The 23,006-nt window shown below is 37.0% G+C and overlaps 1 protein-coding gene across 1 annotated transcript in view; it reads right to left on the minus strand.

The window, feature by feature from the left end:
- Window positions 1-8,647: 8,647 nt before the first annotated feature.
- The window catches only part of LOC129262062 (sodium- and chloride-dependent glycine transporter 1-like), a 56,598-nt gene continuing 42,239 nt past the window's right edge, over window positions 8,648-23,006 (minus strand). Inside the window, exons 5-6 of the mRNA XM_064100291.1 lie at window positions 13,937-14,069; window positions 8,648-8,863 (exon numbers count right to left, since the gene is read on the minus strand). Coding sequence (XP_063956361.1) covers window positions 8,663-8,863; window positions 13,937-14,069 — 334 coding nt within the window. The 3' untranslated portion in view covers window positions 8,648-8,662. The remainder of the gene's footprint in view (window positions 8,864-13,936; window positions 14,070-23,006) is intronic.

Genomic DNA, 23,006 nt, shown 5'->3' on the forward strand with positions numbered 1-23,006 from the left:
ATGATCAGCTCAAATTTACAACCTTGAGCATCATGAATGCGACATTGAACACAATTGCATTTTGAAATGTCTTTAAACTTGCTCTCGCAGTGGAAGCCTACATAAACAGGTGCCAGAACTGACCTTTGAGCACTAAAGCAGTAAAGCTGCGCTAACAAAAGGCGGAAATTTAAAGACAATCAACATATAAACGGCTTTATATATTCGATACTGAACAGTGCACCACTGACTGTGTTTGTGTTCGGTGTTTTGGAATTGAGTTTTTAATCATGATTCATGTTACTATTTAAATTTGAAAGTCGACATTAAACACACCCTTATTATTATAATGGGCAATTCCTTCGTAGAATTGGCTTGAATATTTTCCTAAGTCCTTTTAAACTTATCCATGTGACTGTTTAATCCCCCTATTGTTAGTGCAGGACTATCCTTGGCCCACTTCCTGTTTTGAATATAGACTGTTCTATTGCAAAATAGGGCTATCTATAAAAACAGATACATATCGGTAGCCACTAGCCTTGCAAAACATGTCTGAATGAGGATTGGCCTAATTTAAAGTGTGAAAAGCTAAATAAATAGTCCAGGGTTAAGGGCGGACTGTAGGCTTATAAAGGGAAGAATAGTATAAAGCATAAAAGCACATGCATATGTGACAGATCATACCGAAATGAGAGACAAGTCGCAGATTGAATCACTTAGAAAATCGACAAACTAATAAAATGGTCAAATTTTTTATGATATATTTTTTTTTCATTTTCTGATTTCTCAATGTTTTATGTTCACTCTGTTAAAAAGATGAGTGAAATTGATAACAGGAAAATGATAAAAAAACAATTTTTCCGCGAGTGTTTTTTTCGGTCAGTTGCAACTTTTTCTGACACTCCGCACGCTCGACTTGATCGAATTCGCTACATACTACACTCCGCCCCTAGCAACGTAAGCCATTGTTGATTGGCTATTCATGAACATGTTGAAATGAACAGCGGACAGGCGCTCGCTCGATCGATCAATAAGTCCAGGATACAGTTTTAAAAAGAAACATCGCGCTCAATAGGTATTCTGAAAAGCATGCTTTTTGACAAAAGTTTACAAACGGGACCAGGAGATGGAATAATACCTTATCTAGAATATTTAGCCAAACTATAATCGCGAAATAAAAGCCAAGTACGCAGAGTATTCGAAACACGGTGTGTTTGTAAGGATTATTTTCCCCGGGTAATTTTCATTGAAAATAACAAGAACATGTGTTTCAGATTCTCTCATCATAGGCCTATGATCAAGATGTTTTCATTAAGAAATTTATTAGATAGCGTTTTCCAAATAAACTAATTGTTGAAATCCTTCCCTTTGCTTAACCTCTCCGTCTTATTCCTCTTCTTTTCACTTTCCTCCTTTTTTTCTTCTGCCTTTCGTTACTCTTTCTAATGTCTGTTTTTCGTTCTTCTCCTGCTTTAATCTTCTTTTTTTTTGCTGGTGTTCATTTTCCCCTTCTCATCTCCTGTCTTAGTCCTATTTTTCTTCTTCTACTTCTTCATGTTCTTCTTCTTCTCGATCCGCTTCTCCTTATTCTACTTTTGCTCTTTTATACATGTACACGTTTTTCTACCCTTATAATTCTTATTCCTCTTCTTCTCATTCCTATCCACGTGTATTATGTACCACAAATCATGTGAATTTTACGATACCACAAACACAGGGGTGTATTCAGCTTCCTCCAATAGGGGGGGGGGGTGAAATATTTTTCATTCATATTTTCCCCGATCGGCCGCTCAATGTACATTTTTGTGGGTTTATTTGTAGGAGTAGTCCAAACAGTCGGTTCTGACCTTTATTCTTATGAAACAACATAAAAGTGTAATTATCTCATGAACCCTATTTAAATAGTACGAGCGCAAAGCGCGAGCTGGAAAAAAATAGAGTCCCGACCTACAATAAACTGGACACTATATTCATGTTATAAATCATGAAAATGATGGGTACTTGATATCTTCCTACATTCATAATGCGAGTGCGATAATTTAAGATAATTAAGATAATTAGACAATTTAAGCACGTTTTAAATAAAGAACAAGTTGCGTATCAAATAACATTTATCATTATTTTGACATAGGACCGGAAGATTCTAAGGATACTTATTCATCATATAAAAAATATATCTTCATATTCCTCTTCCGATGTGAAACTTGTTGTTATTCTATTCCGAGAATTAGGAATTCATGAAAATATTCTTATTGATATAGGTAAGCACAATGAGAGCGTGACATTTGTTGATATTGAGGAGTGAAGCTGAACATTTTAAGCACTTTTGCGAACGCACAGCGCAAACAAAAAAAAATGTGGATATTCACACGGTATAAAACGGACATTTTACAGAGCATTTTAAAAAGTCAATTTGTATATCAAAAAAAAATGAAAGCCCGATGTCCGAACTGAAATATCTCCCCCGATCTTATTTTATTCACTCGTTTTCCTCCTCTTACAGTGTGTATTTCCTCTTCCTTTTCCCTCCTCTGTACTTATCCCCTTTTTCTTTCTTTCCCTCTTTTCCCCTTATTTGCGCCGCCAATGGGGAGGGGGGGGGCATCGGTCTCCCTGGATCCGCTTATGCAACAGTTGCATTGCATGATTTGTTATGCATGGGTGATACACATTACAGTAAACTATTATTGAAATATTACAGATCAATTAAGTTCTCTTTATTCAAACACTGCAACAAAAGAGAGAAGAAAAAATCCCCGTGATTTTCCCTTTCACCCCCCCCCCCCAAGCAGGATGTTGATACTCCTTTGTTATAAAAAGGGCCCACTCATGGGGGATTTTAATGGGAGAGATTACCTCATTGTCGAGGGTCTAACGGGGATACTTTGATGTCTCATTCCCTTTAATTGAACCTCTTTTTTCAACAAACAGTATCCTAAGCTTTGGGAGCTTTGTATAAAGGTATTAGAAGAAAGCTTTTGCCTCCATAGTGTTGGTTTGGTGATGACATTTCAAGGGAGGAAAAATTACAGTAAATATGGAATAAAATGATGCTCATTATTGTTTTAAATATGATAACACCATGTATAAAAATGAAAAAAATTTATACCCTACAGTTTAACTTTATTTTGTTATCAAGTATTGAAGATTTATCGCAAGTTGATTTGGAAGACTCAATAACGGTGTACCAAGAATGCGTGTTCCTGAAATAAGGCAGAGATTTTTAGAGGCGCATGATGAACATGACGAAACATTTAACGTGAGCTTGATTTTTTAAAACAGTATATGCTTTGATATTATACAACAGAGTAGAGCAAACACATGATATACCTGATAACACGTTTGATCTATAAGAGACAAGATCGAGCAAATTATTCCCACTGTCTCAATAATAATAATAATATAGAGTATTTATAAAGCGCCAAATCCACATTGATTATGTGCTCAAGGCGCTGAATACTATAAGCATTCAAAAAAACGTAAATTTGTAAGGGAAAAATTAAGAAAATTATGGCCTATATTCATTATAACAGGTTCATTTTCATAGAAAACAAAGACATTAACTATTTTACAAGGATATTTTATTTAATTGGACCATGCGGTGATTGCAGTCATAGTGACTCGCTCTACGCAATTGTCATTCAAATAACACGTTGACACAACGAAACTATTGGAATCCCCCCATGGTTTTATATCCGACCTTTTCTGACAATAATTAGGTAGAGCATGCATGACATTTTCATTTCTTTGATAAAGATATCAATTACTTGTATAATCAAGAACTTTCTACAACCTCCTTGGTATAATCACAGAAATTAAAACAAAATGTAAAATTGCCGTTGTCTTGCTTGCCGCGATCGCACGTGCCCTATTTGACTACTGTTCTCAGCGCAGCGGCGCGGTTGAAGCCTCCTCATTGGTCAATCGTTTCACTATTTTAGCAAGCGGTTGCTAGGGCATTTCGGTTAGCATAGCGGTGACAAAGTAGACTTTTCCTGGTGCGGAGTCAAAACGGAAGTCAAACTTCAAAAGCGTTTTTCTCTTGATTTTGATTTCCAAGAGCCCAATTCTTCTTGCATTCTAAGGCTAATATCTCCACTAATATTTATTCTTAAGGGTCGAGTGATACATCAAATTAAAGGTAAAGAAACGGGAAATAATAATCACTAAAAAATTGGATTTGAAAAATTCCGACTTGTCTCTCATTTCGGTGTGACGAGTCACATATACAGTCACACCTGTGAATAGTGGCCACCGAAGGGAAACGGCAAAAGTGGCCACTATAGACAGGTTGGTGGCCATTTTAAATTTACCATATATTGTATATATACTGTACAATGTACTGATCATACAGTATGTGTTTTTAACGAGCTAAGTATTTTTTTATTATAATATTGCAAAAATGTATCTATTTCAAAATATCACACAGTTGGGCTGATTGTATGATCAATATTTTAAGAGTAAGATTCATGTTTAGTGCAAGAAATAGCTATTCAACTACTGTCAGAGTCAAAGTTTCGGTGAAGCTGATTTTTAGTGGCCACTATAGAGAGTGGGATATTGACCAAGGGATGCAAAATGAGTGGCCACTGGCCGCGTTAGATAGGTGGCCACTACAGACAGGTTTGACTCTATGTCTCTTTCTAATTCATCAGTGGTAAATTTATTTGGAAAATTATTAGCATGACAATTTTCACACTGAGCCATTCAACACCGAATATTTTTTTCTTATTATTTTTCATCATAGTTACCTGTGCTAATTCACATTTTATATATCATAAATGGCTATTCATTGGATAAGAAATTGTAAAACTAAGGTGGTTTCAGACCGCCTCGAAGTTCGTCAGTTCCAGGTATTCTCTGATCGGGAAATTTACCCCGATCAGAAAATACCAGGTATTTTGGTAATGTGAAAGCAAACTACTCGTAATTTCCCCGAAAGAAAATACCCGCTAAATAGTAGGTACTTGGCGAAATTATGAGAACTTTCACGGGGATTTTTCCAAGGTCGCAGGTATTTTGGCAATGTGAAAGCAATTTACGGGAACTTTTAGCCCAGCGTGTCGTTGGGCGCGGGCGCCATGGGTGGCTGCTGGGCTAGTGGTTTTGAATCTCGCGCCTTGCCAGCTTATTAGACCATACTGCGCGTGCTCCTAACTTCAGGAATTTATCCCGAAGGGTATGTTTCGGCGCGGTGTGAATGCAGGAATAATTAATGGTATTTTTTAGCCTAATAATGTTCTCGTAATTTAACGGGGATTCTTGTGATCGAGGCGGTTTGAAACCACCTCTAGAGTATTATCATTTCAATCATGATATCGAAGTAATAAATCATGTCAGAAATAGCCAACTTTCTTATCTTTACAACTCTATTATAAATCATATTAAACCTATAATAAAAATGACATACATGTATGCATGTTCTGTCCTTGGCCCACTCTTTGTTTTGAGTATTGACTGATCCATTGCAAAATAGAGCTATCTATAAAACAGATACATACATAGGTAGCATCTAGCCTTGCAAAATATGTCTGAATGAGGATTGGACTAATTTAAATTATGAAAAGCTAAATAAATAGTTCAGGGTAAAAGATGGACTGTAGGCTTATGGGAAGAATGGGAAGCATAAAAGCCCATGCATATATGTCTCTTTCTAATTCATCAGTTGTAAATCTATATGGAGAGTTATCAGCATGACGATTTTCACACTGAACCATTCAACACCGAGTATTATTTCATCAAATTTACATATGCTAATCACATTATATATAAATGACTATTCATTGGATAAATAATTGTAAACCTAGAGTATTGTCATTTCAATGATGATATCAAAGTAATAAATCATGTCAATAATAGCAAATTTTCTCATCTTTGCAACCCTATTATAAATCATATCAAAACAAGAATAAAAATGACATACATGTATATAATAATAATAATAATAATAATAAATATGATTTATATAGCGTCTTTTCCATTTTGATTAAATGCTCAAGGCGCTTAGAAGAGAGCAAAACATAAAAGTAAAGAGAACTAAGAGAAGTATAAGAAAGGGTAAATTACAAATGAGGAAAAATGTCTGTCTTCAAACCTAGTACCTGCTGGTGAACAAATGCAATTTTAGGTTGCCCTTGAAGGATGTTGCAGAGTTGCATGTACATAGTGATAAGAGCGAGACTGTCATACTATAATGTTATGTCATGTTTATCTTAACGGCCAAGTCTACCCAAAAAAATGCTGATTTGAATCAAGAGAAAAATCCAACAAGCATAACGCTGAAAATTTTATCCAAATCAGATGTAAAATAAGAAAGTTATGACATTTTAAAGTTTCGCTTATTTTTCACAAAATAGTTAAATGCAAAACTCAGTGACATGCAAATGAGATAGTTGATGATGTCCCTCACTCACTATTTCTTTTGCTTTTTATTGTTTGAATTATTCAATATTTCAATTGTTACTGATGTGACAATGAGGCCGTGACTCAACAACAAAATGTTATAACAATGGTGATCCACGTATTATCAGCTTTATATCTTTGACAATAAAGGTGCACCTCTGATCGTGTTTGTTTTGTAATTGCATTTTCAATCATGATTCATGTTGCTATCTAAATTTGAAAATCAACTTGGTTGATCGGAAGGAGAAAACAATAGGCCAATGAAATAGAAATACATCATTAATTCAAATCATCCCAAACCTGCTTTCTTTCTCTGGGTTTTAGAATTGTAAGGCTGATCTATTTTTTCTGATATGTTTAAGTTATTTATGTTAATGTTTAGCAGAGGTTTTCAAACTTTTTCTTTGAAGGGCCAGACGAGACTCGAAATAAACCTGAAAGGGCCAGGGTGAAGTGGATACTTCGAAAAAATGTGCGCGAAGTGGGAAGACCCTTGCGGCCGGGGTCCTAGATGCTCTCTGGTGCGATCTGGCCCTTATTTTGGGAGAATTTAATCCAACAAATTTCAAACAAGTTTCAAATGCTGGAACACAGGCAAAATTAGAAAAGATTTCAAAATACAGCGAGAGTCAAGAGTAATGACAACAAAATTGTAGTACTTTGTTAAAAGGAATGTAGATTGTAGGCCTACCTATGTCAATTTTAACATACCTAGAATTGAAGAGACAGATAATGTTTTGTAGTAGGCCTATCAACATTCGTTGTAGTCAAAGTAGATTGGCCAACACATTGGCCTTGTGCTTGATTGCGGCAAAATGAATGCATACTTGTCTGTCCATTCTTTATGGAAAACACGATTTTTAGCATCCACCATTCTTTTCTTTGCAGAATTTGATATCTTGACCTGACTAACAATTAATGATGACTAATGTACCCCTGAAAAAATCCGCAGAACTAAACTGGCAATTAAGCTTACGTTGTAACCAAATTGATCGCGTGTTGGAATGTGTGCGCACGTGTTTTCAAATGCAATGTGTTATCAACGTTTGATGTGAAACTACTTTTTTTCAATGTAGCGCTGTGCTGGTCATCTAATAAAAAAGTAGAACAGACAGAAAAGACTCCACTAAACTTTGTTTGAAAGTCAAATTATTTTGACTGCCATTACTTTTACTACGGTTTCATGGATACACAATGTAATCATATTGAGCTATGTTTCATATTGTGACTTAAAAGTGATTTTAAAAAACAGCAGAGTCTCGCAGGCTGTAATTTGAGAACCCCTGGTTTACAGCAACATAGATTCTGACAGAGTATTACACTTTTCTTTCCACGACCAATGTGTGTATGTCTCAGAGTATTAGGTGAAGACTGAGGATGTAGCTCGCTCTGCAGGATTTACTGGTTTATTAACACAGTTTACCAAACACAATCCAAAAATGTGTCTTAATTAGGTGAAGAAAAAAAAATCCAATTTATAGCTGTGCGGTAGGTTTTGTGGCAACACACCTTAATAGACTTTTGAAAATGTCTTGAACATTTCACTCAAATACTCATGGCTGAGCATTGGGCAGAAACTGAGGAAGTAGTTTGATCTGGAAACGAACTGACTGCCCATTCATACGCTGATTCCTACATACCCTTTCAAACTTTTGTTAGGGTATACAAAAATACTTTTAACACTTGCAAACTACACATCATTCCCAAGAAAGATAAGCGGAGGAAGCCCGGGGGGGGGGGGCAGTCAAATGTATTGCTTTACACACGCCTGGCCAAATTATTTCCAAACAACCCCTAAACAAATTTTCTCTGTGTGCAAAATAACCCCCTAAACAAGTTTTTTTGCGGGATTTATTTACACATTTTGGCCCCTAAACAATTTATCGCCAGAATATGACCCTGGGGAAAAAGCTTGGGGGAAAAAAACATACCCTAAACACATTTGGCTAGTCTTCAAAAAAAGCTTTATAAAAAAAATACCCTAAATATGTTTGACCCTGCGAGTGACCATTGACTAGTCTTTCAAAAATACCCCTTTTATTAAATCTGTGTTTTTGATACCCTTAAAAAGTGCACGCGCGGCCCACGTCCAAAACTGAATAAACACCCCTTTAAACGCGTTTTCTTGGTCACCGCATGTGTATAGCAACATATTTGACTGCCCCCCCCCCCCCCGGGAGGAAGCATAGCTTGTACATGTAACAGAGTCCTTTACAACTTTAGGAAATGCTTTGATATGCACAATACAAGAATAGAATTTCATCTTGGTGTGGATAAGTTTTTAAATCATATGCTTCAAACATATTCCCTTATGTATAATAACTAGGCTAAGGAAAATGGAAATTACTTTAGCATCTAGTAGCTTGTCAAAGCGAGGCCTGATGAAATAGAGAACTCCGTCAATAGCGCCATCCAGAGTTAGCCCTCGGATGAGGAGGATGAACAGAACAAGGAAAGGAAACGTGGCTGTGAAGTACACCACCTGAAAGAAAGTAAGATCAATATATTTTATTTTTATTTTCTATTTAACGAAGATTTTATCAAATCATTCAAGATCATAGCAAAAATTAATATGACAAATGTATTTTGTTTAAAAAAATGTAAGTTACATTGATCATCGCCCCCCGGGGGGGCCACTTCCATTGACGAGTGGATACCATGCGCGACCATGGGGTCTCGAAAAGCACCCTAAACACGTATTTTCCATATTCTGAAAATGCACCCCTTAACAAGTATTGGCGTCTGAAACCCTACCCTTAACAAGTATTGGAAACAAAACGATACTCTTGGCAAGTATTCCCTGAAATGAACCCCTAAACAAGTACAGCGATATTTTATTGTTATGTCACGGGTCCGTCGGTCGTCGGTTTTACCTTTACACAGTACGGCCTCACCGTCCACACCTCGCGCAAATCGGACTCTAAACACGTAGTGTTGGGGCAAAAAGGACATCCTTTATAAAACATTTTAATTTTGTTTTATCATCCCCGCAAATTTGACCCTAAACACGTTGCTTCGCTAGCAAAATAGATACCCTTTTTTCATTATTTTTGTGTTTTTGATACCCTTATCACGTTACGTACGTAACGTGCCCTATCTTGAAAAAGACATCCTTTTTACGTGTTTTTTTGGTCGCGCATGGTATCCACTCGTCAATGTAAGTGGCATCGCCCGTCCCTCTTCATCTTCTGTTCACTCCAATCCCTTCCTCTCTTTCTTACTATTAAAAAAGTACATTTAGCTTCCTTTTTAATTGAAGGATAAAAATACCATAAAAAGATAACATCAAGCAATTTCAATGATGTCCACTCAATGACCCTGACTATTTGACTGCCCCCCCCCCCTGGGCACTAAAGTGCCCAGGGGGGGGGGCAGTCAAATATATTGCTGTACACACTCGTGACCAAAAAACGCGTTTAAGGGGTGTTTTTTCAGTTTTGGACGCAGTCCACGCGTGGACTCGTTAAGGGTATAAAAACACAGATTTTCAAGAAAAAGGGTGGTTTTGAAAGACTGGTCAATGGTCAATCGCGGGGTTAGACGTATTTAGGGTATGTTTTTCCCCAAAGCTTTTTTTTTTAAGACTAGCCAAACGTGTTTCAGGTATTTTTTTTTCCCAAGCTTTTTCCCCCGAGGTCATATTTTGGCGACAACTTGTTTAGGGGCAAAAATGTGTAAATAAAGCCTGCGAAAAACTTGTTTAGGGGGTTATTTTGCACACAGAGAAAAACTCGTTTTGGGGGTGTTTGGAAATTACTTGGTCACGCGTGTGTACAGCAATATATTTGACTGCCCCTCCCCCCCCCCTGGCTAAAGTGACAAGGATAATGGCTCTCAGACCAAGCTCCATAGTACTGGTATTTGCCTAAGTCAAGGGATTGACAAGATTAGGCTGTAGTTATACTCACCTTAAGAGTTCAACCTATTCATTACTAGTAGTTCAAACAAAAATCAAAAATCCATAGGATTACCTTGAGGAGTACTGATTAGTTCAGCATTGATTGGAAGAAGGTTTCTTCACTCCCTCAAATCTCAGATGAAAACACAAACACACATTATTTCTGAGGCAAGTCATGTACATTCCAAAAGGCCGAAGAGGATAAATTGACAGATTGTACTGACCCAACTATTAATGTTCATGTAATTAATACAAATGAATTAATAAAGAAATATATTTGGCACATATCCTTTGCAATATGTTGTGAGAACACAAAAAATAAGTGTAATCAAGATATTTCTCGTAATCTAATAGGCCATTCCCAAAACGAGGAAACAAATATGTTAGGTATGAAAATTTTCTTTTCAGTTCAGCAAAACAGATACAAGGTACTAGGAGGCATCAACTGTTCTTTTTTCTTCATGTAATTTAGCACAAATGATTCAGTTCTTTATGACCAATATTACAGGATTCTATAACCTAAAAGCGATTATTTCATTGTTAACCATCAGCCACAGGCAAAATATTGATACCAGCATACATGTAAACCCTCTATAAATCATGAAAAGTAAACCCAATGAAAATATTCATTGACCCAATAATAAACAAGCATCAATTCTAATCCTAACAATAGATGATTCGCACAGAATATTAAGTCAGGTCTCATTTCAATTCACAAAGTGCTAAGGATCAGTAAGATATAGTTCACGGTTCAGTAAGATATAGTTCACATCCAATGTCCCCGAAAAGCAACAATTTTCCAATTAAAAAAGGAATATTGTGTGCTACATGTACTATTAAGCCCCAGTCACATATAGACACGGATCCTCACGGATCAACACGGCAATGCCGGCATGATCCGGGGAGGTCCGGGATCGTTTTGCCCCGGATTGAGCGTTGATGACTGTAAACACGGCAGCTACACGGCATCTTCACACGGATCTACACGGACCATGCCGGCAGAGCACGTCGTCAACACGGACCAACACGTCAGCAACACGGACCAACACGTCAGCTACATGGACCAACACGTCAGCAACACGGACCAACACGTCAGCTACAAGGACCAACACGGACCAACACGTCAGCAACACGGACCTACACGTCACCAACACGGACCAACACGTCAGCTACACGGACCAACACGTCAGCTCAAGGACCAACACGGCAGCTATATTGACCAGCACGGCAAATGAAAATCTGGTCATAATAATGAGCTGATATTCTTTTTTTTCTCTCATCCTTGTCGCAACATTATATTATGTTGTTTTTAAAAAAGATATCAAAACTTAAAAATTCCTTAACCAGTAGAAACGCAGTTTTTTTATACAACACAGTTTACTGTTTTAACAGCAGTTGTTAAGTACTTTTAATCTTGAACGACAAATTTAATTTCGATTTGATTTGATATCACTTTATTGAAATCACAATAAAGGAAAGAAATTTACAAAGTCAATAGAAAACATAATAAAAATTAAGATAGGCCCAGGTCATGACGCATAACTGTCGATGTAGGGCAGTAGTATAAAACTTAATGTACAATTTTGATGTAACAGATACATAACATTTATTTTAGGAAAATGAAATTTGAAATAATAATAACAGATAAATTTGGGGTAAATATTAAAAAAAAAGAGAAAAAGAATTATTCATACATGCACTAAGTTTACAAATATTAGGTTGGGGCCAATCTCCAAAGAGTAAGAAAATTATTATATTTATTTATATATATTTATTTCGTTTTATTTATTTTATACTGCAGGGTAGGCCTGTTCAGTTCTTTAAACTGCTTTACAAAGGCGCCCTGCAGTTTAAAATACATGTCAAGATAATTATAAACAACAACAAACAACATCAAAAATACAAAATACAAAATATCTAACATCAGAAACAATTAACACCAAAATATAGAGTGGGAAGTGATAATTAAAACATACATTGTAAATCAATGGAATATCATTTCGCTCTTTATCAATTCGTATGAAAGGCTTTGCATAATTTTTTAAAAACTAACAAGGAGGTACAAACTTGTAAATTTGAAGGAAGTGCATTAAATAATTTGGGTCCGACATATGCGAAAGATTTTTTTAATGTTCAATTTTAGCTTTGGGAAGCTGAAGGGGGCATCGTAAAGAAAACCGTGTCATGTATTTCACGGGCCGTTTACATACTAAAGGTTTTAAATAATTTGGAAAAAAATATCATGAATCGTTTAATCATAAATAAATTAAGCATGTTTGTGTCAACTGTTTAACAACTTCTGAAAATTTCATAACGTAAATAGCGTTGTAAAGATTTGATGGGAAAAAAGAACACGGACTGCCAAGGATACTCCAGGCAGCCACACGGACCTACACGGTAGCTACACGGACCTACACGGCAGCTACACGGCAGCCACACGGACCTACACGGACCATCCCGGATGGCTTTGCCAACCCGGCAGTCCACGGATGACGCCGGATGTTTTTGACAGTCAAAAACTGTCGTGTTGGCCTCCCGGACGTTCAAGGACCAACACGGACCACCCCGGACGTCCAAGGATGCCCAAGGCGCCAACACGGATCTCTCCCCGGACCACCCCGGATCAGATCCGGGATGGTCCGGGGTCTATATGTGACTGGGGCTTTACTTCTTCTAAATTGGGGATGGGGGGTGATCACGCATCAAATTAAAGGATTTAGTTTCATTTGCATAATGTAGGATGGGAAGTCCTGCTTTAATACCCTATTTTCCTACCATTAATTTTGTTATAATTGTTCTCATCTCATTATGATGCTCAATCTCGTTCTCATATTTACTCTCATGCTCATCCTTATCTTCGTCCAAAGGGCCGCTGTCATAACAAGGTGGAAACCATGCTTGCATGTACGTGATATGTAAAAAGGGTGGTTTTTCATGGCAAGTGAGGATGATGTATGCACATATAATACAGAGAAAGGGGTTCAAAAACCAATTGAAAGGGAATACTTTCAACCCTGGATGTGAGGGGAAAAATATTTTACCCTATCATGAAAATAGAATACTTCAGGCATTATTTAGGATGGGGGGAAATTAATAATATTTTTGTCTTTAATACTCTGAGATAAGAGGATGAATAGTATTTGGGTCCATTTTAAAAGTCCATGAGGGGGCATGGTGTCCACGGACACCCCTCCCTACCCCTGCATCGTATGGTCATTCTCATTTTCATCATCATCCAGCCATCATTATCATTCTCATGATGATGATCAGGGTCCATTCTGAAAGTCCATGTAGGAGCACGGAGGCTACCTTCTGATAGTGCACCCCCCCCCACATCATCATCTATAATCATTTATCTATTTATTTATTTCAATACATTTAACGAGGGTAGCCAATACCCAGCAATAAACTGGTCTCCTGTGTATGGGCCCTGGAATACATGATGAAAACAAGTGTAAAAACATTGAAAAACATGTGAAATATACAAAGAAATATTCTAAATAATATAATAAATCATAACAGAAAACACAATAGCAAGCATACAATATCATTAAAAATAATACATCATCATGAACAAAATGAAATTGAACACTCATGGTAATCCTCATTTTCATCATCATTTCTATCCTTATTCCCCACAAAAGTTCTAATACAGACCTTGCCGGAAGTCTTGACACCCTTGATGATGCAGAAATAAACAATGATCCAGGTTGCAATGAAACAGAGAAGAAGTTGCCAACGGATAACACCCATATCATGAAGACCATCAGTCTGATCTAATACATAGTATCTAAGAAAGTGAAACAGAAGGAAATAGAATACTCACATCAATCAATAAGGAAAACATATGGTTTACATACTGAGTGTGGCAGTTATAAAGTGCTGATGATCAAAAAGAAATGCAATACAAATAATCTGGGTTTCATCAACAGCTTTTCTTATTCACATTTTATTTTTCAAGTTATGTCTGATGCCAACAGAAATCATGGACACAATAGTAATAATGGTAGTAGTCCGGGTTATAATTGAGCAAGGTGCCACTTGGAGAAGGAGAAATTTTCATATAGTGCTTCTAGACCATTTTTTTACGCTGAATATGAATATATGAGGTAAACAGGCTGTATCTTGAAAATTAAGCCGTGAGGGCGCTTTTTTCAAAATGGCCGCCAAATTTTCATAAAATTTGAATATTCGTACATAGATTTTGACATAAGCATCCAATTGCCATGAAGTCAGTGTCATATGAAAGCAAATTAAATTTCCTACAATTTGGTACTATTTATAGGGGATAACTAGGTCATTTAGTTGAGATTTCAAGTAGAAAACTGCATTTTTTGTATTTTTTCCCCCAAAATTGAAAATTTTGCAAATACATGATTTTACATAATTCTAAGAAAAATGAATCAATTACCTTGAAATGTTCCTGAAAACTGTATTAATATATTATTATCATGTGGATGAAATTTCAACTCTGTATCATTTTTTTAAAGCAAATTTATAAGGTATCAAACTTGAATTCTTCAATATCATAAATGTTGCTTTTTGTATGCATTTCCATAGACTAATACGTATAACATGTATAATGCATGTATGTATAATGTTTACCGGTAGTTAAAAATTAAATGCAATTATCTCCGCTTTTTAACCACTTGGAGAGTTAAGAGTAGGCTTTTCTTTATCAGCTACATAAAAAAAAATGTTGGCACATCAAGGCCTGACCCTCTCATGGGGGTGGGGGTGTCGAAGTCACCCCCCCCCCTGCCCTTTGCTATATCATGTTGTTATATATTGCCTATTTGTTAGAAAAATAACAGATTTTTGGAGCACCCATGGAGGCAAAAACAGGCATTTCTGCTATACAGTACAGCCACTTTGATTGCTTTGAAACCACTTGGAAAGGAAAGAATAGGCTTGTTCTATCAGCTATACATCTAAAGAAGTAGCACATCGAAGCCTACCCCTCTCGGGGGGGGGGGGGAACTTTTGCTTAATATTGCCAATTTATTTGAAAATTTACAATTTTTGACCCAACATTCAGGCCAAAAAGCGTTTGTGCTTTGTTGCATGACGAAATACCTCCATTTGATGACACTATACCCCATTTTTTCTCAATGAATTCTCTTCTCCGAATACGAAAACCATACTGCCACAGGCATGCAATGTAATTATCAAAACACCTGTTTCTTGACCTCGGTCCGAAGATAACACAACAGCCCGAGTGCGGTCCGAGAAAACATGTCACCATTTTTTATTCACTTACTTTCCTTATTTCGAGGTTGATTTTCTTCGTTCGAAATTGAAAATGGTCTAGCATTGAATTTCTGAATACAATATGCCTTTGAAAACATGATTAAATATCGAATACAATAATTTAATTCCGAAGGTCCTTCTACAGGCAGAGAAGACTTACGTAATACACAGCTGTTGTTTATCATTTCGTCCTTGGCTCAACGCTCATAATCTGGCCTGTGGGGATTACCTGGCCAAGCGGGGTTGATCAGGCGGGTGTTTCATAAAGCTGTTCGTGAGTTAAGAGCGACTGCATGGTGATCATGTCTTGCGGTAAATGGTACAAACCATTGGCGATGATCACCAGTCGTTGTTAAAGTCGCTCTTAACTTACGAACAGCTTTATGAAACGACCCCCAGGGCTTGGAAATGATGTTTTAGATTTTCAAATGCAAAATGGGGTGAAATACCGCAGTTTGCCATCTGATCTGCGGTCCGTTTTCAAACGGGGGTAAGACGTAATGTGTACACCCCATTTTATTGATTTGAAACCACTTAGAGAGGAAAGAGTAGAATAGAGTAGAGTTTATCAGCTACATATATAAGCGCTGGCACGTCGAACCCTAGCCCTCTCAGGGGCTGTCTAAGTCAACCCCCTCCCCCCCCCCCCCCCCCGCCCTCTATATCATGTATATTGCCTATTTTATTGGATATTTCACCATTTTGGATCACCCATTGAGGCAAAAGCGCGTTTCTACCATATAGTACAGCCAATTTTATTTTCTTGCAATGACTTGGAGAAGAAAGAGTATAGACTTTGCTCTATCAGCTATAAAGAAGTGTTGGCAAATCGAAGCCTCTCCCCTTCAGAATGTTCAGCGGGCTGTAGAATTTACCTTACCAATTTTCGGTATTTGACTATCTATTGGACATTCACAATTTTGGATCACCTATTAAAGCAAAAGGGCGTTTCTACTATATAGAGTACAGCAAATTCTATTTACTTGCAATGACTTGGAGAGGAAAGAGTAGGCTTTGCTCTATTAGCTCCATATAAAGAAGTGTTGGCAAATCAAAGCCTATCTCCTTCAGGCTATAAAAGTTACCTCATTAATTTTCGGTATTTGGCTACTTGTCGAAAATTCACTATTGTGGAGCGCCCATTGAAGCAAAAAGGCGTCTCTGATATATAGTTCTGCCACTTTTATTGCCTTGAAACCGCTTAGAGAGGAAGGAATAGGCTTTGCTCTATCAGTTATAGAGATGTGTTGGCAAATAAAAGCCTACCCCCTTCTGGGGGCTGTCAAAATCACCCCCTCTCCCCTTTGCATTATTGCCTATTTATTGGAAAATTCACCATTTTTGAGCCCCCATTGAGGTAAAAAAGAATCTCTGATACATGTATATAGTTCTGCCACTTTTACTGCCTTGAAAGAGTAGGCGGACAGAATATGCTTTGCTCTATCAGCTACCTATAAAGAAGTGTTGGCACATTGAAGCTTACCCATCTGGGCGGCTGTCAAACCATTCCACCCCTTTTGCATTATTGCCTAATTATTTGAAAATTAACAATTTTGAGCCCCCATTGAGGCAGTATGCACTTCTGCTGTATAAAAAACCCGATTTCATTTTCTTGAAACCATTTGGAGAGCAAAGAGTAGGTTCTCCTCTTTCAGCTATATATGTTGAATTGCTGCCATATCGACGCCTGACCCACGTGGGACTATAGATGTAACCCCACCTTTTCTACGATTTTTGCCAATTCATTGAAAAACTCGCCATTTTCGAGCCCCCATTGAGGCAAAAAGGTGTTTCTGGTATATAGTAGAGCCACTTCTTTATATAGCTGATAGAGGAAAGCCTACTCTTTCAAGGTGGTAATAGTGGCAGAACTATATATCAGAACCGCCTTTTTGTCTCAATGGGGGCACCAAAATGGTGAATTTTCAATAAATAAGCAATAATGAAAAGGGGGTGGGGTGATTTCAACAGTCCTCTGATGGGGATATGCTTTATATGTAGCTGTTAAAGCAAAGCCTTTATTCTTTTCCCTCCAAGTGGTTTCAAGGGTGAAAAAATGCAGAACTATATATCAGAAATACCCTTTTGCCTCAATGGGGGCTCCAAAATGGTGAATTTCAAGAGGGGGGGGGGGTAATTTCGACAGTCCCCTGAAGGGAGTAGGCTTTTATTTTTGTATGTAGCTGATAGAGCAAGCCTATTGCCATGATTGTTTCCTCTCCAAGTGGTTTCAAGGTAGTAAAAAAGGCAGAGTTGTAACCAGAAATGACTTTTTGCCTCAATGGGGGTTCCAAAACGGTGATTTTTTTTTCTTCAATAAATATGCAATAATGCGAAAGGGATGGGGTGATTTCAACTGCATCCCGGAGGGGGTAGGCTTTTATTTGCCAGCACTTCTTAATATATAGCTGATAGAGCAAAGTCTACTCTTTCCTATCCAAGTCATTGCAATAAATTAAAATTGGCTGTACTATACAGTGCGTTTTAAAAAAAATGGGACAGATTTGAAAAGTCTATAAAAATTTTGTTTCAAATAATGATGTCTATATTTTGGTGTTAATAGATGCTCTAAGGTCTTATCTTTGAAATGCAATTAAAAAAGATAAATTTTGTTCATGCTTGAGCGAACACGGGACGTTTTTGTTGGGGGTTCAAAAAGAGGCTTGCGCCAGAATTGCAGAATATGAGTAATATGATGATCAGACTTCTTGCTAATCGGGAGACTTCATCTTGACCTTTTCATTATCTGTGCCACAATTTTCGAATTATGCTGTCAAATTTCATTTACAAATTTATTTATTTAATTGATATTTTGTTTTTTCATTTAAACTTCTCTTACCTTTTAATTTTCCTTCATAAGTAACTGAGAAAAGAAGATTTTTTGTCAACCCAAGCAAGAAGATTTGAATTATTAATTGGGAAAACTTGTGATTATTCAAATCCTTTTATTATTAGTCCGGGTTATAATTGAGCAAGGTGCCACTTGGAGAAGGAGAAATTTTCATACAGTGCCTCTAAACCAGTTTTTTACGCTGAATATGAATATATGAGGTAACCAGGCTGTATCCTGAAAATTAACCCGTGAGGGCGCTTTTTCAAAATGGCCGCCAAATTTTCATAAAATTTGAATATTCGTACATAGATTTTGACATAAGCATCCAATTGCCATGAAGTCAGTGTCATATGAAAGAAAATTAAATTTCCTACAATTTGGTACTATTTATAGGGGATAACTAGGTCATTTAGTCGAGATTTTAAGCAGAAAAATGCATTTTTTGTATTTTTTCCCAAAAATTGGAAATTTTGCAAATACATGATTTTACATAATTCTAAGAAAAATGAATTAATTACCTTGAAATGTTCCTGAAAACTGTATTAATATATTATTATCACATGGATGACATTTCAACTCTGTATCATCATTCTAAGCAAATTTATAAGGTATCAAACTTGAATTCTTCAATATCAGAAATGTTGCTTTGTATGCATTTCCATAAACTAATACGTATAACATGTAAATACATGTGTATAATGTATAGTTAAAACTTAAGTGCAATTATCTCCGCTAGTTAATCACTTGCAGAGTTAAGAGTAGGCTTTTCTCTATCAGCTACATAGAAGAAAATGTTGGCACATTGAAGCCTAACATTCTCATGGGGTGGGGGTGTCGAAGTCCCCCCCCCCCCCCCCCCCCGTGGCTATATCATGTTATTGTATTTATTGGAAAATCACTATTTTCTGAAGCACCCATTGAGACAAAAGGCAATTTTGTTATACAGCACATCCACTTTAATTACTTTAAAACCACTTGGAGAGGAAAAGAGTAGGCTTTGTTCTACCAGCTACATCAAAAGAAGTAGCACATCGAAGCCTACCTCTCTCGGTGGGGGAGGGGGGGGTATGGAGGTCACCCCTCCCCCTTTTGCTTATTGCTAATTCATTTGGAAATTCACCATTTTGGACCCAACATTGAGGCAAAAAAGCGTTTGTGCATTATAGTACACCCCATTTTATTGATTTGAAAGAGTAGAGTTCGTTCTACCAGCTACATAAATAAGCGCACGCACATATCGAACCCTAGCCCTCTCAGGTGCTGTCAAAGTCACCCCCCCTCCTCTATATCATGTATATTGCCTATTTATTAAAAATTACACCATTTTAAATCACCAATTGAGGCAAAAGGGCATTTCTACTATACAGTGCGTATAGAAAAAAAACGGGACAGATCTGAAAAGTCTATAAAATTTCAAAGTTCAAATGCTATTAAAAAAAATTAGTTTCGTTCATGCTTGAGCGAACACGGAATGTTTTTGTCTGGGGTTAAAAAGGAGGCTTGCGCCAAAATGGCATAAAATTATAAATATGATGATCGGACTGATTTTCAAATCATGCGATCAAAATTCATTTTCAGATCTATTTATTTGCTTGAATTATTCTGTTTCTTTTTAATATGCTCTCTGTTAGCTTTGAATATTCCTTCTTTAAGCTAAAACAATTTTGTTTCAATTGAATTATGGGAGAGCATGGATTTTTTTTATTCAAATCCTTTCATTGAGTGCTACAAAGGTTATGGTGCCTTTTGAACAGTGCCACACAGATGGGCGGGCGCTCGGGATGCTCCCCCCCCCCTCAATTAAAAAAAAAATCATGACCAAGAAAAAGAGTGGACAGGAAATAAAAGGAAAGATAGAAAGTAAAATGTGTTATTTTCTGAATATTTTGTCAAAATCTATCACAAAATTTGATATTGTAATAAAAAAGTGGGAATATTTGCGTGCTCACTTCACTCGCTCACAATTTTTTAATACATTTTACCCGATCTGCCATATCTAGCTCCTTCAAAATTGACTCAATACATAATTGTCATTGAAAGACATGAATCCCTTCCTGTGTTTACTGTCAAGCAAATAAACTTGGTCAAGGAATTAATGACCCCTTGAAAAAAAGATTCATGTCTTTTAAAGGTACATAACATAATTTGTTTCACATAATAAAAGGATTTGAATAATCACAAGTTTTCCCAATTAATAATTCAAATCTTCTTGCTTGGGTTGACAAAAAATCTTCTTTTCTCAGTTACTTATGAAGGAAAATTAAAAGGTAAGAGAAGTTTAAATGAAAAAACAAAATATCAATTAAATAAATAAATTTGTAAATGAAATTTGACAGCATAATTCGAAAATTGTGGCACAGATAATGAAAAAGTCAAGATGAAGTCTCCCGATTAGCAAGAAGTCTGATCATCATATTACTCATATTCTGCAATTCTGGCGCAAGCCTCTTTTTGAACCCCCAACAAAAACGTCCCGTGTTCGCTCAAGCATGAACAAAATTTATCTTTTTTAATTGCATTTCAAAGATAAGACCTTAGAGCATCTATTAACACCAAAATATAGACATCATTATTTGAAACAAAATTTTTATAGACTTTTCAAATCTGTCCCATTTTTTTTTTAACGCACTGTATAGTACAGCCAATTTTAATTTATTGCAATGACTTGGATAGGAAAGAGTAGACTTTGCTCTATCAGCTATATATTAAGAAGTGCTGGCAAATAAAAGCCTACCCCCTCCGGGATGCAGTTGAAATCACCCCATCCCTTTCGCATTATTGCATATTTATTGAAGAAAAAAAAATCACCGTTTTGGAACCCCCATTGAGGCAAAAAGTCATTTCTGGTTACAACTCTGCCTTTTTTACTACCTTGAAACCACTTGGAGAGGAAACAATCATGGCAATAGGCTTTGCTCTATCAGCTACATACAAAAATAAAAGCCTACTCCCTTCAGGGGACTGTCGAAATTACCCCCCCCCCCCCCTCTTGAAATTCACCATTTTGGAGCCCCCATTGAGGCAAAAGGGTATTTCTGATATATAGTTCTGCATTTTTTCACCCTTGAAACCACTTGGAGGGAAAAGAATAAAGGCTTTGCTTTAACAGCTACATATAAAGCATATCCCCATCAGAGGACTGTTGAAATCACCCCACCCCCTTTTCATTATTGCTTATTTATTGAAAATTCACCATTTTGGTGCCCCCATTGAGACAAAAAGGCGGTTCTGATATATAGTTCTGCCACTATTACCACCTTGAAAGAGTAGGCTTTCCTCTATCAGCTATATAAAGAAGTGGCTCTACTATATACCAGAAACACCTTTTTGCCTCAATGGGGGCTCGAAAATGGCGAGTTTTTCAATGAATTGGCAAAAATCGTAGAAAAGGTGGGGTTACATCTATAGTCCCACGTGGGTCAGGCGTCGATATGGCAGCAATTCAACATATATAGCTGAAAGAGGAGAACCTACTCTTTGCTCTCCAAATGGTTTCAAGAAAATGAAATCGGGTTTTTTATACAGCAGAAGTGCATACTGCCTCAATGGGGGCTCAAAATTGTTAATTTTCAAATAATTAGGCAATAATGCAAAAGGGGTGGAATGGTTTGACAGCCGCCCAGATGGGTAAGCTTCAATGTGCCAACACTTCTTTATAGGTAGCTGATAGAGCAAAGCATATTCTGTCCGCCTACTCTTTCAAGGCAGTAAAAGTGGCAGAACTATATACATGTATCAGAGATTCTTTTTTACCTCAATGGGGGCTCAAAAATGGTGAATTTTCCAATAAATAGGCAATAATGCAAAGGGGAGAGGGGGTGATTTTGACAGCCCCCAGAAGGGGGTAGGCTTTTATTTGCCAACACATCTCTATAACTGATAGAGCAAAGCCTATTCCTTCCTCTCTAAGCGGTTTCAAGGCAATAAAAGTGGCAGAACTATATACATGTATCAGAGATTCTTTTTTACCTCAATGGGGGCTCAAAAATGGTGAATTTTCCAATAAATAGGCAATAATGCAAAGGGGAGAGGGGGTGATTTTGACAGCCCCCAGAAGGGGGTAGGCTTTTATTTGCCAACACATCTCTATAACTGATAGAGCAAAGCCTATTCCTTCCTCTCTAAGCGGTTTCAAGGCAATAAAAGTGGCAGAACTATATATCAGAGACGCCTTTTTGCTTCAATGGGCGCTCCACAATAGTGAATTTTCGACAAGTAGCCAAATACCGAAAATTAATGAGGTAACTTTTATAGCCTGAAGGAGATAGGCTTCGATTTGCCAACACTTCTTTATATGGAGCTAATAGAGCAAAGCCTACTCTTTCCTCTCCAAGTCATTGCAAGTAAATAGAATTTGCTGTACTCTATATAGTAGAAACGCCCTTTTGCTTTAATAGGTGATCCAAAATTGTGAAATGTCCAATAGATAGTCAAATACCGAAAATTGGTAAGGTAAATTCTACAGCCCGCTGAACATTCTGAAGGGGAGAGGCTTCGATTTGCCAACACTTCTTTATAGCTGATAGAGCAAAGTCTATACTCTTTCTTCTCCAAGTCATTGCAAGAAAATAAAATTGGCTGTACTATATGGTAGAAACGCGCTTTTGCCTCAATGGGTGATCCAAAATGGTGAAATATCCAATA

The sequence above is a fragment of the Lytechinus pictus genome, chromosome 5 (assembly GCF_037042905.1).
Source record: "Lytechinus pictus isolate F3 Inbred chromosome 5, Lp3.0, whole genome shotgun sequence".
NCBI classification, from domain to species: Eukaryota; Metazoa; Echinodermata; class Echinoidea; order Temnopleuroida; family Toxopneustidae; genus Lytechinus; species Lytechinus pictus.